At 42.1% G+C, this 16472-nt stretch overlaps 1 protein-coding gene across 1 annotated transcript in view; it reads left to right on the forward strand.

Annotated features, from left to right (window-relative positions):
- AASS (aminoadipate-semialdehyde synthase) overlaps window positions 1-16236 on the forward strand; it is a 119864-nt gene extending 103628 nt beyond the window's left edge. Inside the window, exons 23-24 of the mRNA XM_029615165.1 lie at window positions 10143-10319; window positions 15620-16236. Of these exons, the coding sequence (XP_029471025.1) occupies window positions 10143-10319; window positions 15620-15738 (296 nt within the window). The 3' untranslated portion in view covers window positions 15739-16236. The remainder of the gene's footprint in view (window positions 1-10142; window positions 10320-15619) is intronic.
- The last annotated feature ends 236 nt before the right edge of the window (window positions 16237-16472 follow it).

Raw genomic sequence — 16472 nt, forward strand, 5'->3', positions numbered from 1 at the left:
CTGGGGGTGATCCATTACTCTACCTCAGGAATAAAATTTAACATTAAAGAAAATACAGGCCCTATACGGGAGTTTCTAATAATTACGGATCCAGCTACAGACCAATAGTACTTAGCCTTCCAAAACAGGAGAGGACGTTATTATATCTAAAGAATACTTTTTTAGAAAATTCTCCAATTGCTCAGGTTGGAAGAATATATAGGAAACATTTTTGTATTTTATGTAACATTTACATGGATATTTGAGAATGTACATAGCACCCAATTTTTGTACTTGAGGTCTTAATTTTAGAAATAATTTTCTTCTTAGCTGGGTACTTCTTGCCAAATCTGGGAATATTCCAACTTTTAGACCAAGAAAAGACTCAGTCCTGTTACGAAAATATAATCTCAGAATCCATTCACGGTCTGATTCAAGCAAAAAAGTCACTATGAGAGTAGCAGGCTTCACTTGTTCTCTCTGTGTCGTCTCAAGCATATTTGTTACATCTAATGCTGGAATTTCAGATGTATTCACAGGTGTTAACAATTGAAAATCTTTTTCTCCTTCCTTCTCTAAAAGCTGGTATATAGTATAACTTCGATGTTGGTGGTATTAAATCCTCTGATATCTTTAATATCTGAGTCAAATATTGCCTCCACATATCTCGTGGAGTCACCATAGGATCTCTAGGAAAGTTTATTAAACGCAAGTTTCTCCCTTTGATTTGATTCTCCATATTTTCTAAACGGTTCATTAACATGGAATTTCCTTTTATAATGTTGTTTTGAAGATTTCTCATTTCTTTTACTTCATTCTCAACCTTTCCACATCTTTCCATCTGTTTATTCATGTCTTCCTCTAATTTTCCCAATCTTTCCACAGTAGTATTTAAAACAGAAGCCAAGGGATTTATCTGGTTAAAGAGATTATCATTAACCGTTTGAATTGCTTCCCATATCTTTTCTAAGGAAAAAGCTTCTGGTTTTATTAGTTCTTTCTTTTTAGGTAATATCAAAGATACTTTCCTTTCTGTTGGAGGCTGTATCGTACTGCCTGCAGCGTCTCCCAGGCCGATCACTTCCGCGGGTTGTGGCCTCTGTTGTTCCACCCTTCCGCCTTCATCGCTCAGCCACGATTCTCTGGCGGTTTCATTTTCACTTCCGCGGTTGGAATCGTCCCCGTTCGCTCCTCGCAGAGCTGCAGAGTTTCCTGGGGGCATCCGTGGTACCGGGGATAAGGTGATATGGAGCTCTTGTGAGGAGGCGGTTTCCTCTTCCACCCGCTCTCCTCGCTGCGAGCTGTCCTCCGGCTTCTGCTCCCGTATTACGTGAGCATCCATGGGTCCTTGAGTCCGGCCCTCAAAATGTTCGTTTTCTTTTTCTTTAGCGCGTCTTTTCCTGCCGGTACCTTTCTGGTCTTTAATGTTTTCATAAGCTGCCTGGCCAACCCTTTCTGCTAATATGTGGGACTTGAGCAAAAGAAACAGGTTACAGGAATCTTACATAGAGACAAATGGGACTTGCTAAGTGGAATCAAAAGTGAACCTTAAGATCAACCATAGAGGAGAATATATATTTTGTTTTATTACTGTGGATTGCACCTTTTTGTGTGTGTGTGATTAACCATTTATTGAGAGAGTTGTAACACAGAACATCAACAAAACATCAACAAAACTAAACATCAACAAAATATACATAGCATAATCTCCAACCTCTCTTTTTTGTTTATTCCCCCTTCCCTTTCTCATCCTTTTCGTTACAGGTCAGGGATTCTTTAAACCTCTCCCCTGGGTAAATCACCCACTTTCGGACAACAAAACCCTTTGGGATTTGGCACATTACTTAATGAAGGATACTACAGATGCTGTACTTTCAGCCATTTTTCAAAAGGTGTCCAAGTTAACTTGTATTTGGCTACTCGGTCTTGTCTTAAGGCTGAGATCTTTTCCATCCCTCGTATACCCATTAATTTTTTAAGTACCATAGATCTTGGAGGCTCTTCACCCTGAGGCTACCATGCCACCACCACTTGGCATGCGGCCGTAGCAGCAAAATTAATACAGTGGCTTTGGGGTGTTAAGCTGTTTTCCTGGCATACCCCCAGTAGCCACACCTCTGGCTGGGCAGGAATCTCGCAACCTAGAAATTCTGTAAGCATTTGTCCAACCCCAAGCCAAAACTTCTGTATTATCTCACTCGGCCACCATACATGAAAAAAAGTACCTCTCGCTTGGCACTGACGTCAGCATTTATCAGATATGGCAGGGTACCACCTAACTAGCTTGGCAGGGTACAAGTACATCTATACAACAATTTGTATTTATTTTCAATCATGGAAGTGGCCCCCACATTTTTCCCTATCCTCTGAAAACAGTCATCCCATTTGGATTTGTCCCATTGAGCCATCAAATCTCCTTCCCATGCTTTAATGTGAGGGTCAGAGTAAGGATCCTCGTCTGTTAAATGCTTTATAAATTTTAGAGATCAATTTGGGTGGCTTTTGGGTCGTTATGCAAAATCCCTCAAATAGAGAGGCCCCTTTAGTTAGTTCTTGTTTAGCTTCTTTTGTATGGAGAAAGTGGCGTAGCTGTGCATATGCCAGGAAATCCTTATGTGGTATTCCATACTCAGACTGAAGTTCTGCAGAGGGGGATCATTGAGCCCGTCATCCAAATTTGATCCACCCTTCTCTTCCCACTTTTTAAAGACCTCATAGTCCCTACCATGGAAAAGCCTTCCAGATACCTTATCGGAGTTGGAAAAAACACCCCTTCTTCCTTACTATTTTTGACCGCCATTTTGCCCAAAGTGCAAGTGTACATCTCAGGGAAGGTGTGATATTTAATTCCCCTATATACACCAGTTTTCATCTCCAGAATAAACTAATTATTGGAATATATCCTAGTATAGTGTTGCACTTGGAGGTGGACCCTTGTCCTGGAGCAGTGGAGAACGGCTCCCTGGTAGGGACCAGGAAGCACCTGCCCCCAGGGGGCGGAGCACAGGAGGAAACAGAGACTAGGATGAGCTTCACAACTGGAAGCCTGTGGTCCCCCCGGGTGGAGCCCGTAGGGACCTGGGCTGCTTGGACTTAGGTGGGCCTCACAGGGTCTCCCGGAGAAGTAGTAGAGGCTCGTGGGCATGCATAACAAGGGAGCGCGGTCGGACTCTAGGCTGTAGGTCTGGAGGAGCAAGGAAGGCCAGAACAGTGTAGGCGATAACAAGGCAAGGGACAGAGCCAGAATCAGGAGACATCAATGGCAGCCGAGGTCAGAATCCGAGGATCAGTCCGAGGAGTAGTCAACGAAGCAGGAGTCAGGTTTTGGAGGTCAGACGAGGTCACAAGGCAGGCAGTGGACAGAATGGTCAAGGAGCAGGCTGAGGTCAGTACCAGAGAGACAATCCGAGGGTACTACATGGGGAGACAGAACAGACAGATGCTGGAACAGAAGAACGCTGGACAAGGCTAGAACAGGAGGACGCTGGAACAAGGCTGGAACAAGACTGTGAACGCGGAGGCAAACTAGTACACTTACAGTGCCAACCCGATTGCCAAGGCAAGGAAGTGCAGGCAGGACTTCCTTATATCATTCGTTCAATCAGGGCATGCCGTGGAGCTAGGACCCGCCACTGGCCCTGCAAGAGGCTGGGCGGTCTGCGTATGCGCATAGGTGCATGGCCAACGCCACTGGAGACGCTGTACTCCGGCATGAGGCCTGGTGCACAGTGGAAGGCCTGGCGACCACCACCGCAGGACGCCGAGACCTGGAGGAGCTCGCGGTTGCCACTGGGGAGGCCGACCCGTGACCTGCAGAGGAGCTAGCGAGGTGAGCAGGCCCAAGCGCGGACAGGGCGCGTAACACATAGTTTGCGCAATGGTCATCCATTGCTTTTGTTGCCGTTCCATGTGGCATTCCACCACTGTCTGTACTTGGGAAGCGATATAATAATGCAGGAGATTAGGAACACCCAAGCCACCTTTCGCTTTTGTTCTGTAGAGAACCTTCCTTGCAACCCTGGGAGGGCGCCTTTTCCATATAAAGGAAAAAACCTGTTGCTGTAGTGTTTTTAAATATGCATCTGTTAGAATACATGGCAACGCCTGGAACAAGTAGCTTAGCCTGGGTAAATAATTCATCTTAATAACTGCTATTCTGCCCATCCATGAAAACTGAAGTCTGTCCCATTTGTTGAGATCTGCTTTAAGTATAGAGGCTCATAATTAACTTTAAATAAGTCCTTTCGATCTAAAACTATATTTATCCCTAGATAGCGAACTGGTCCCTTTGTCCATTTAAAGTAATAAGCCTGCTTTAACTTGCTGCATTGGGCTGATGTCAAGCCAATTGGCAAAATCTCTGATTTATCCACGTTTACTTGAAAGCCGGACACCGTCCAAAATTCCCTTTCAGAGATGGCAGGAGAGATGAAGGGGAAGTATCAGGAACAGTCAAGGTAAAAATAATGTCATCTGCATATAATGAAATTTTGTATTGTCGCCTTCCAATATCTACTCCTTGTATTTCCATAGATTTTCTAACCCTTTCCGCTAGAAGTTCCACACTAAGTGCAAATAATAGAAGTGACAGTGGGCACCCTTGTCTTGTTCCCCATTTAATGGTAAAGCGCTGGGTGTAACTACCATTTATTTTTAAGAGTTCCCGATATAATTCTTGTATCCATCTCAAAAAATGTCTACCCACCCCCATCTTATCCATTACTGCAAACAGAAAAGGCCAGGGGACCCTATCAAAGGCTTTTTCCGTGTCTATTGTTAGTAACAAAGATGAAGTGTGCCTATGCTGGACCATAAGAACATGCCATACTGGGTCAGACCAAGGGTCCATCAAGCCCAGCATCCTGTTTCCAACAGTGGCCAATCCAGGCCATAAGAACCTGGCAAGTACCCAAAAACTAAGTCTATTCCATGTAACCATTGCTAATGGCAGTGGCTATTCTCTAAGTGAACTTAATAGCAGGTAATGGACTTCTCCTCCAAGAACTTATCCAATCCTTTTTTAAACACAGCTATACTAACTGCACGAACCACATTCTCTGGCAACAAATTCCAGAGTTTAATTGTGCGTTGAGTAAAAAAGAACTTTCTCCGATTAGTTTTAAATGTGCCCCATGCTAACTTCATGGAGTGTCCCCTAGTCTTTCTACTATCCGAAAGAGTAAATAACCGATTCACATCTACCCGTTCTAGACCTCTCATGATTTTAAACACCTCTATCATATCCCCCCTCAGTCGTCTCTTCTCCAAGCTGAAAAGTCCTAATCTCTTTAGTCTTTCCTCATAGGGGAGTTGTTCCATTCCCCTTATCATTTTGGTAGCCCTTCTCTGTACCTTCTCCATCGCAATTATATCTTTTTTGAGATGCGGCGACCAGAATTGTACACAGTATTCAAGGTGCGGTCTCACCATGGAGCGATACAGAGGCATTATGACATTTTCCGTTTTATTCATCATTCCTTTTCTAATAATCCCAACATTCTGTTTGCTTTTTTGACTGCCGCAGCACACTGAACCGACGATTTCAATGTGTTATCCACTATGACACCTAGATCTCTTTCTTGGGTTGTAGCACCTAATATGGAACCCAACATCGTGTAATTATAGCATGGGTTATTTTTCCCTATATGCATCACCTTGCACTTATCCACATTAAATTTCATCTGCCATTTGGATGCCCAATTTTCCAGTCTCACAAGGTCTTCCTGCAATTTATCACAATCTGCTTGTGATTTAACTACTCTGAACAATTTTGTGTCATCTGCAAATTTGATTATCTCACTTGTCGTATTTCTTTCCAGATCATTTATAAATATATTGAACAGTAAGGGTCCCAATACAGATCCCTGAGGCACTCCACTGTCCACTCCCTTCCACTGAGAAAATTGCCCATTTAATCCTACTCTCTGTTTCCTGTCTTTTAGCCAGTTTGCAATCCATGAAAGGACATCACCACCTATCCCATGACTTTTTACTTTTCCTAGAAGCCTCTCATGAGGAACTTTGTCAAACGCCTTCTGAAAATCCAAGTATACTATATCTACCGGTTCACCTTTATCCACATGTTTATTAACTCCTTCAAAAAAGTGAAGCAGATTTGTGAGGCAAGACTTGCCCTGGGTAAAGCCATGCTGACTTTGTTCCATTAAACCATGTCTTTCTATATGTTCTGTGATTTTGATGTTTAGAACACTTTCCACTATTTTTCCTGGCACTGAAGTCAGGCTAACCGGTCTGTAGTTTCCCGGATCGCCCCTGGAGCCCTTTTTAAATATTGGGGTTACATTTGCTATCCTCCAGTCTTCAGATACAATGGATGATTTTAATGATAAGTTACAAATTTTTACTAATAGGTCTGAAATTTCATTTTTTAGTTCCTTCAGAACTCTGGGGTGTATACCATCCGGTCCAGGTGATTTACTACTCTTCAGTTTGTCAATCAGGCCTACCACATCTTCTAGGTTCACCGTGATTTGATTCAGTCCATCTGAATCATTACCCATGAAAACCTTCTCCATTACGGGTACCTCCCCAACATCCTCTTCAGTAAACACCGAAGCAAAGAAATCATTTAATCTTTCCGCGATAGCCTTATCTTCTCTAAGTGCCCCTTTAACCCCTCGATCATCTAACGGTCCAACTGACTCCCTCACAGGCTTTCTGCTTCGGATATATTTAAAAAAGTTTTTACTGTGAGTTTTTGCCTCTATAGCCAACTTCTTTTCAAATTCTCTCTTAGCCTGTCTTATCAATGTCTTACATTTAACTTGCCAATGTTTATGCTTTGTCCTATTTTCTTCTGTTGGATCCTTCTTCCAATTTTTGAATGAAGATCTTTTGGCTAAAATAGCTTCTTTCACCTCCCCTTTTAACCATGCCGGTAATCGTTTTGCCTTCTTTCCACCTTTCTTAATGTGTGGAATACATCTGATTAGATCGAGGATCTTCCGCATATTATCTGACGTGGATCTCCCGGGTATAAAACCTGCCTGATCATCTTTGATAAGGGTGCCTATCACTGAAAGTAAGCGATTGGCTAGTATTTTTGCCAATAATTTGAGATCCAAATTGATCAAGGAAATAGGCTGGTAAGATCCGCAACTAGACTCGTCTTTGCTAGGTATAGGAAGAATGGTTATCCCTGCCATATCCCATATGTTAATATCCGGCCCCCCTCTCTAATGGAGTTAAACATATGCATCAGTGGTGTGGCTAAGATTTTTACATAAGTTTTGTAAAATAACGGAGTGTAGCCGTCCAGCCCTGGTGCTTTTCCAGATTTCAGTCTTTTTATAGCTTCTTTCACTTATACTATAGAGATTGGCCGGTCTAACATCTCCTGAGAAGTGGGGGAAAGCATTGGGAGATCTTCCTTTTCTAAATATTTCCCTATATCCAACTGGGACGATGCATTTTCCTTCTCTCAAAGCTCTGTGTAAAACTGCACAAAACAGTCCGTGATAGCCTTAGCCTCCGTTTGATTTGGCCTTGAGCATCTTTTAATACAATATAAATATGCTTTTGTACGATGACCTTTTAGCTTGTGGGCTAATAGCTTACTCGGTTTATCTCCATACAAATAGAATTCTTGATTCACTAAATCTAAATGATACGCTATTGTTTCTGCGTCCAGATCTGCCCTCACCGCCTCTAAGCTTTTCCGAGGGATTGACCCAGGGCGGCGTTTATGGATTGTCTCCAAATTATGTAATTTAAGCTCCAACTCTTTCTGTTTCTTCTCCTTTTCCCTTTTGTGATCAAGTAACTCCTAATTGTAGCTCTTAGACCCTCCCATATAGATATAGGGGATAGCTCTGCTCCTGCATTGGTAGTAATATATTCCTCTATTTGTTTTTGAATCTTCATCTTGTATTCCTTAACTTTGAGTAGTATATTATTTAAGTTTACAGTATTTTTCTCTCCTTCCGAGTCTCTGCTCTATTTCCCATCAGATAGGAGCATGATCGGACCATGTTATGCTCTCTGTATTCACCTTTTGTAGTTTTGGGGACCAGTTCTCTATCTGGATTGCACCTTTTTAGCTAACTATCAGCCCGATACTGTAAAACCGCGGGAGAGCGGACGAACGCCCGCTCTCCCGGCGCACGCACCGGCCCTTCGCCAGTGCGAGCTATCCAGTATGCTCCAGCATGCAAATTAGGCGACGCGGTGCAAACGAGGGAAAGGAGGCGCTAGGGACACTAGCGCGTCCCTAGCGCCTCCTTTTGGCCTGGAGCGGCGGCTGTCAGCGGGTTTGACAGCCGACGCTCAATTTTGCCGGCGTCGGTTCTCGAGCCCGCTGACAGCCACGGGCTCGGAAACCGGACGCCAGCAAAATTGAGCGTCCGGTTTTCGGCCCGACAGCCACGGGCCGAATTCAATTTTTTTTTTTTACTTTTTTTTACTTTTGGGACCTCCGACTTAATATCGCTATGATATTAAGTCAGAGGGTGCACAGAAAAGCAGTTTTTACTGCTTTTCTGTGCACTTTCCTGGCGCCGGAAGAAATTAGCGCCGACCTTTGGGTCGGCGCTAATTTCTTAGAGTAAAATGTACGGCTTGGCTGCACATTTTACTTTCTGTATCCCGCGCGCATACCTAATAGGGCCATCAACATGCATTTGCATGTTGAGGGCGCTATTAGGTGCCGCGGATGGGCCGCGTGTTTTCCTCCCCTTACTGAATAAGGGGTAAGGGAAAACACGCGTCCAGAGCAGGCTGACAGTGCGCTCCGACGGAGCACACTTTACTGTATCGACCTGTATATGCAGCATTATCATCAGGCATTGGTCACCAGCTCTTGTCCTCAAGAGCCATCAACTAATTTGGGTTTCAGGATAGCGAACATAAATGGTACTAGGAGATATTTGGTTTGTGAACCATGTTAATTTGCATAAATTGGTTATGTCGAAAACCAGACTTGGTGGCTCATGAGGATCATAGTTCAGGACTACTTTGTAGTTCATAAAGTTGTTCTGGTGTTGCTATAGAGTATTTTGTTCATATTAATGTTTGTAAAACATTTGAAATTCTTACTGTGTAAAACCATTAGTACTTTGAGCTTGCATTCACTTTCTAATTCAGAAATACCGCACTTATATATTTTTTCCTATTTAGAATTCATGATGGCTAAATCTCTTGACAGTTACCAAACCCTAAAAATGGTTTAAGCTAAAGATGCATTTCACCATCTGTACATGAACCTCTTATTCAGAGGAACGTTTTCTGATTTTATCAGAAATCACAATTTTTTAGTGGCTATTTAGCACATCAGTTATATATGAACCATTGATGCTTCATAATCTTTATTGCAATATCATACAAATCAGAGGTCATAAAGAACAAATTATCCTGGTTATCCTTTATTTTATAACATCATTTCACATCTACAATTTCTATTGCGAGTGGACCATATATAGATCACATTTTTACAATTATTAACACTTTAGGAAATGTTCACATACTAAATTTTAAATATCATACCCAAAAACATACTGACTTATGCTTGACCCCCATTCATACCACACTTCATACATACAAACCCTACCATATACACACATCCCCACATAATTAAAACATACACAGATAAAAAAAAACACTGTGTTTCCTTCAAAATACAATATTTTATATAATTTGTGCAAAAATTCACTTCCTCCTACAAGAGCCTCGTTTCGCCTTGTATCACAAGGCTTCCTCAGGGAGATTCAATACACTATTCCACTGTTGACTGTCACCCCCATATTCTATTCTTGAATTTCTTTTCTTCACAAGACTACTGCAGTCAGCTATATCTCATTACTTCAAATCTCTAATGCGTTCCACATCGCAAGATCCCATTTAAACTTTAACCAATTCATAACATTACCCGTTGTCTATGTCTCCAAAGATCACTTTCACTCCTTTACATCAATGAATCTGTTTGTTATTTCACAACGTCTGAGTCTCTCAAATTATTTAGACATCATACTGAACTTCACTGATGTTCCCATCCTCACAGCTATAACACCAATAACTTTCTCAGGGTGCTAAATGCATCCACAGCATTTGGGTGTATATCATAGTCTTTATTAGCATTGGATGACTTGTGTTAGGCAGTTGCCAGCAAAACGTGTCTCTAGATTCTAAAGTATTGTTTCTTTGTTTAGGCCCTGGAGAGAGAGATATGATAGTTATGAGAAATGACTTTGGTGTTCGACATCCCTCCGGCCACTTGGAAGCCAAAAGTGTTAGTCTGATTGTGTATGGTGACCTTAATGGATATTCAGCAATGGCTAAAACCGTGGGCTACCCCACAGCCATTGCTGCTAAGATGGTACTGGATGGTAAGTACCTTGTTGGTGAATTCCTGTAGTTGATAATTTAGGTAATGCAAACTTTTAAATCCTGTTTTATCATACTGGTATGACTAGAACAATGTGCCTTTTAGAACTAGACCTGTTATTACACAAGCAATGGTCTTTGAAATGTGCAGTTGACTGCAGTCTGTGCCTATGAAGATACATTTAATTATACTGCTGATTACAAAAATAACTCAGTTAGGCTAAGGCTTCTCAAACCTGTCCTGGGGACTCCACAGCCAATTGGATTTCCAGGAGATTCACAATGAATATGCATGTGATAAATTTGCATATCATAGAGATTCAGTATATGGAAATTTATCTCATTGTGGATCTCCTGAAAACCCGACTGGCTGTGGGGTCCCCAGGACAGGTTTGGGAAGCCCTGGGCTAGGCCAAGAAAAGGTTTGAAACTGATGCCATCACATTCCCAGACCTGCAGTTTGCTAAACAGTGTGTGTGTGTGGGAAATGTAGTTCAGAAGACCACTTCTCATCCAACCTCTGTGGCTGCATCTCCCATTGCAATCTTTCTTCTCCTTGACCCTGTCCCCCAAACAATGTAATTCTTCTCTGATCTTCTTGAATAGGTCAGCCATATAATCTTTCACTGATCCAAAAATGAAAGATATTGAAAAACACTGAAAAGTCAACAGTGATGGACAGAGTTGCCCCAAATGAGAGTGTAGTTACAGCTGCCATGTGTATCAAAATTGCCAAGACCTAACTCTAGAACTGACCGTGGGAGAGCAGAAACTTGAAATCAATTGTCATTCCTTGTACATACCCGGATCAGTCCAGACTCTCTTTGAAAAAACGGAAGAACTTATGGGATAATTTAAAGCTCAGTGGGAGTCAGGATAGTGGAGTAGATTCTGAACGGGGTCAATTTGTTTGTGGATCATGTTCCGTTTGTGAGCATGTGTTACCTTTGAAAGTGTTTTACCATTCGAATTTGAGTCAACCTTATGTGATTCCTGAAAGGTTTACCTGCACTTCTAATGGCGTGATTTATGTAATCATTTGTCCATGTCAGCTTATTTATATTGGGCAAACTGCTAGAGTTATTAAATTACGCATTGGGGAACACAGGAGTAGGATCAGATCATGTGTTGAGAATGCCCCATTAGTTAAACACTGGATTGACAAAAGTCACTCGATAGAAGAATTAAAATTCTTCACTATTAAAAAGATTAAACTTCAGTTTGGGGGTGATTTATCAGCAATTCTAAGACGGGTTGAACAACGTTACATTTTCAACTGGGACACTGTGAGTCCACATGGACTCAATGGTCCAATTGAATGGGGGGCTTTCATTAAATAATTGGTTGGATGGAAGTATATTTCTTGTTGTAATTTGTTAGTTATCCTTTCAGAGGGGTTTGGAATAGATTTACTTTGATTGGTTGATTGTGTGGTTTCCTCCAGTATCTGTAGCAGCGGATTATTGTTGATGAGCGTTCTTTAATTGGTAGTTTAGGTAGTTGAGGACTATATATAGAGTAGGCAATGCACTAGTTGTGTAGAATGGAGATCCTTGCAGAAGGGAAGTGATGATGTCACTTCCGTCTTTTGAAGGTACGTGATGGTAGCGTTTGTTCAGGTAGCATGCTGTCTTTCATTTCTTTAAACTTTGATGATTGAAAATAATGTTTGTGGTTTACAGTTTCGTGACCAAATTGAAGAATTGATATAAGGCTCTGATGAAATTGAAGTGTATCAAAGATTTTTGGAGAAATTCGTTACTTGGATAAGAATTTTTGTGTGTCCCTTGGTTGGACGCATATGGTAAGGATTTATAGTTATAGTGATATGTAGGCATTGGTTATATGTGGGATGAGGTAAATGATTTTGTTTGATTGTTGCAGGGATATTAGAAGTTTCCCCTGAGGAAGCCTGCTTGTCAGGTGAAACGGAGATCTTCGTCGGGAGTAGTATCGGGAGTAGTGTCGGGTAGTACTCAAGTGAATTTCATTACGGCAGTGATTAATGGAGGAGAGCTGCGAAGTTGAAAACTACGAGAATCTGCATTTAGAAGCACTTTAATACAACATATGTGAAGATTCATATTGTTTATGATTATATTACATTTACAAATATTCTCTGCCTATATGATATTCATGTTTGATGTTTTTAAATGTGTGATTGTATATGTATTTAGTGGGGTTACATTTAGATGTGTCTTTCTTAATAAATGTGTGTTTTAAAGTATTTCTGTTATATTATATAAGGTTCTCCTTATTTATGGGTAAAAGACTTCTTAAGTCAGCAGCAATTAGACCCCAGAGAGTGGGAGCTATCCGAGGAGGCGATGAGGCTTTTGTCTCATTGGTGGGGCGATCCTCGCCTGGATTTGATGGCAACTCGGTTGACTGCGAAGGCAGCTTGCTTCTTCAGTCGCAGAAGGGAGCACGGGGCGAAAGGAGTGGATGCCCTTGTCCTTCCATGGCCCCGCAACATTCTGCTCTATGTCTTTCCTCCCTGGCCCCTAGTGAGCAAGGTCGTAAGAAGAATAGAATCCCATCCAGGGTCAGTCATCCTCTTAGCTCTGGAGTGGCCTCAGAGGCCGTGGTTCACAGACCTGGTCAACTTGGCAGTGGACGGTCCACTTCATCTCAGTCATCTTCCGAATCTTCTAAGGCAAGGTCCAGTATTTTTTGACCAGGTGGCTTGCTTTTGTCTAGTACCTGGCTTATGAAAGGAAGGAGTTAAGAAAGAAGGGTTATCCGGACGCAGTATTTTCCACCATGTTGCCGGCATGTAAGACCTCTACTTCGCTTACGTATATTCGGGTCTGGAAGGTTTTCAATTCTTGGTGTAGTGGTTTGGACATCTCTCCGCAGCATGCCTCACTTGTTCATATACTTACCTTCTTACAGGAAGGGTTGAAAAAAGGTTTGGCATTCAGTTCTCTCAGGGTCCAGGTTGCAGCCCTGGGCTGTTTATGGGTGAAAGTTGACGGAGTGTCCCTGGTGGCTCATCCTGACGTAGCACGTTTTCTGAGGGTGCTAAGCACTTGAAGCCCCCAGTTCGAGTGGTTTGTCTTTCTTGGAGTCTGAACTTGGTTCTCTGTGGGTTGTGTGGACTTCCTTTTGAATCCCTCAAGCGGGCCACTTTGAAAGACCTAACGCTCAAGACGGTCTTTCTAGTGGCTGTTTGCTCGGCAAGGCGAATATCTGAGATTCAAGCACTGTCCTGTAGGGAACCTTTCCTTTGGTTTTCAGATTCAGGGGTGTCTCTCAGAATGGTACCGTCCTTTCTGCCGAAAGTCGTGTCTGCTTTCCACTTGACTCAGTCGGTGGAATTGCCGGCTTTTCCGGATTTGGATCCTGAGTCTCCTCATGCTCACGACTTGAGGAAGTTGAATGTCTGGCGGGTTCTCCTTCGATATTTGGAGGTTACTAATCACTTCAGTGTTTCGGACCATCTCTTTGTCCTACGGAGCGGTCCTAAGAAAGGACATAAGGCATCCAAAGTTACCATTGCCCGTTGGTTGAAGGAAGCTATAGCTTCAACATATCTATGTCACGGCTGGGCAGTACCAGATGGTCTAAAAGCTCATTCGATCCGCTCTCAGGCTGCATCTTGGGCAGACAGTCAGTTGGTCTCACTGCAGGAGATCTGTAGAGCGGAGACTTGGAGGTCTCTACACACTTTTGCTAAGCATTACCGTTTAGACGTCCGGGCTCCGGATGTCGACTGTTTTGGCAGCAGTGTTCTTCGAGCAGGACTCTCCAGGCCCCATTCCATGTAGGGCAGGTCGGGTACATCCCAGCAGTCTGGACTGATCCGGGTACGTACAGGGAAAGGAAAATTGGTTCTTATCTGCTAATTTTCGTTCCTGTAGTACCACAGATCAGTCCAGATGCCCGCCCGGGAAGAAAGACAAGTTTAAAGGGGGAGATTCTGCTCGAATTCATTTCTTTTAGATACAGACGACGCGAATGAGCGCATTTTTATGAGCTCAATTTTCAGAGTGCTCCTGTCATGTACATAGTTTTTTGGTCACATTCCTTTTCCCCAGTTTTGATCTAACCATTGGATTGGGATGTGATGTTTTGGTTGCAAAGTTCATTAGTTCTTTATCTGATTTGACACTGTTTATACTGAAGGGATCGCAGGTGGCGCACCGGTCTATCAGAGGGTGCCCTTCAAGTTTTTCTCTGTCTCCATCTGCTGGAAGGAAGGCAAAACCCAGCAGTCTGGACTGATCCATGATATTACAGGAACGAAAATTAGGTAAGAACCAATTTTCTTTTCATAACTGGGAGTGTTGGTTAGTGCTACTTTATAATGGAAATCCTATGCAAATATGATTCTTCTGCCATAATCAGCATCATATATTGTACACTGAGAGAAGCTTTCTTCAAACACAGACCATTTGTACTACAGTTGCATGACCATGTGGTTTGGCATTACCCACAGAGGCTGAACAGCAATGCTACTGTTTACCTAGAAAGATGCTACCATAACTTCCTTTGGCTACTTTGAGCAGAAGTCGTGATGAATTTTCTGTAGATCTGGCATGATTATGTGAAATGCATACTTCTAAGCAGAAGGTGCTATTGGTCAAGCTTACTCAAATGAGCACGCCAGAGAAATGAGGACCTCCTGTTGCTTATAAATAGCTCGAGGCAATTGGTAACCCTATATGCTTTCATTTGAAACAACATTGTTTAAATTGTTTCATGTTAATGACAAAAAATAATAAAAAACCCATGACATTTCGAGTCTTTCTTTTTCATTTTTAGCATGTGCTGTTTCAACATAGCGTGCGCTAAAAATGACAGTTTTGTTTCAAATAATTTTTGCTTTAAAAAATAGAATATTTTGCCATGTGCATTCTTAGTTGGCTCTAGGTCACTGAGGCATGTAAGTCAACCCTGGTTTTATTCCATTGAATCAATGTACTTGTAGTTTTATTTCGCCAAGTAAATCAGGCTGACCAGTCTGTGGATGTAATGATGCAATGCTAGGGTGGCTTGGCATGGCCCTGATGACCTGCGAGCATCCTAGAAAAAACCCTACATATTAAAGCTTAGTTGCAACTTATGACTGTCGGCAAGAATGCCAGCTTACTTGGATAAAACAGTCGCCACAGGTAAATCATGCAGCTATCCAAGAAGTACTAAATTCCAGCAGTTGTTTTCTTTGTGGCCAAGTATTAAATCTCCCTACGTCCCTTCTTTTGTGTGTTACGTTAGTTTTTGGATCTACGTGTATTTCCCTCTGAAATGTTGCTAGAAGTGTAACAATTATTACATTGATACATCTGTTTCTTTGCAGGTGAAATTGAGTCCAAAGGCCTGGTAATTCCCTTGATGAAGGATATGTATGGACCGATGCTTGAGCGCATTCAAGAAGAAGGCATTTTATATAATACCAAGAGCACATTCTCAGTTTAATTGCAGACAACAGAACATGTACTTATGGATATTAAAGTACTGACAGATGGAGTATTTTTCTATTTTATGCTTTTCAGCAAGGATAATGGTGCAGAGTAAATAGCAGCTGGCTTTTACATTTTCAGCTAAATGGAGTGAATCATTTTTCAGCTTTAATTTGATATTTTGGATTATCAATGTATTTGACATCTTGAAAACTATGAAATTCCTCCTGAAACAGCCACAGTTGGGATGCCATGGAGCTTTACTGGCAGGGTAGAAGAAAGCAATTTTTCCTAGCTCTGTGGGTGCCAGCTGCATGGATTGAGAGTGGCAACAAGTCTAGAAATGAGCCAATTGTTGGAAAAATGTAGAACAATTCTAGAGGCTCTCATAACACTGGGAAAAATGTTGAAGCTAAAGAATTAATCCAGTTTGAAACTGACTTATCTGCTCCTTAAATCCAAGGATTGCCAGCTCGATTATCTGTGAATAGTAAAATTACTGTGCATTGGTTAACAATGACTGCTGAATTACTTCATCATGAGATATTACTGCCGACAACTAATCCATTGATTGTTTGGCCTAACCTAAGAAGTGCTATGCTGGGTCAGACCAAAGTTCTTCAAGCCAGCATCCTGTATCTGACAGTGGCCACTCTGGGTGACAAGTACCCAGCAAATCCCCAGTGATTGATCTATTTCATGTATCTCATCGCCAGGGATAAATGCTGGCTTTCACAGGTCTACCTAACT

This window comes from Rhinatrema bivittatum, chromosome 9 (assembly GCF_901001135.1).
Source record: "Rhinatrema bivittatum chromosome 9, aRhiBiv1.1, whole genome shotgun sequence".
Taxonomy (NCBI): domain Eukaryota; kingdom Metazoa; phylum Chordata; class Amphibia; order Gymnophiona; family Rhinatrematidae; genus Rhinatrema; species Rhinatrema bivittatum.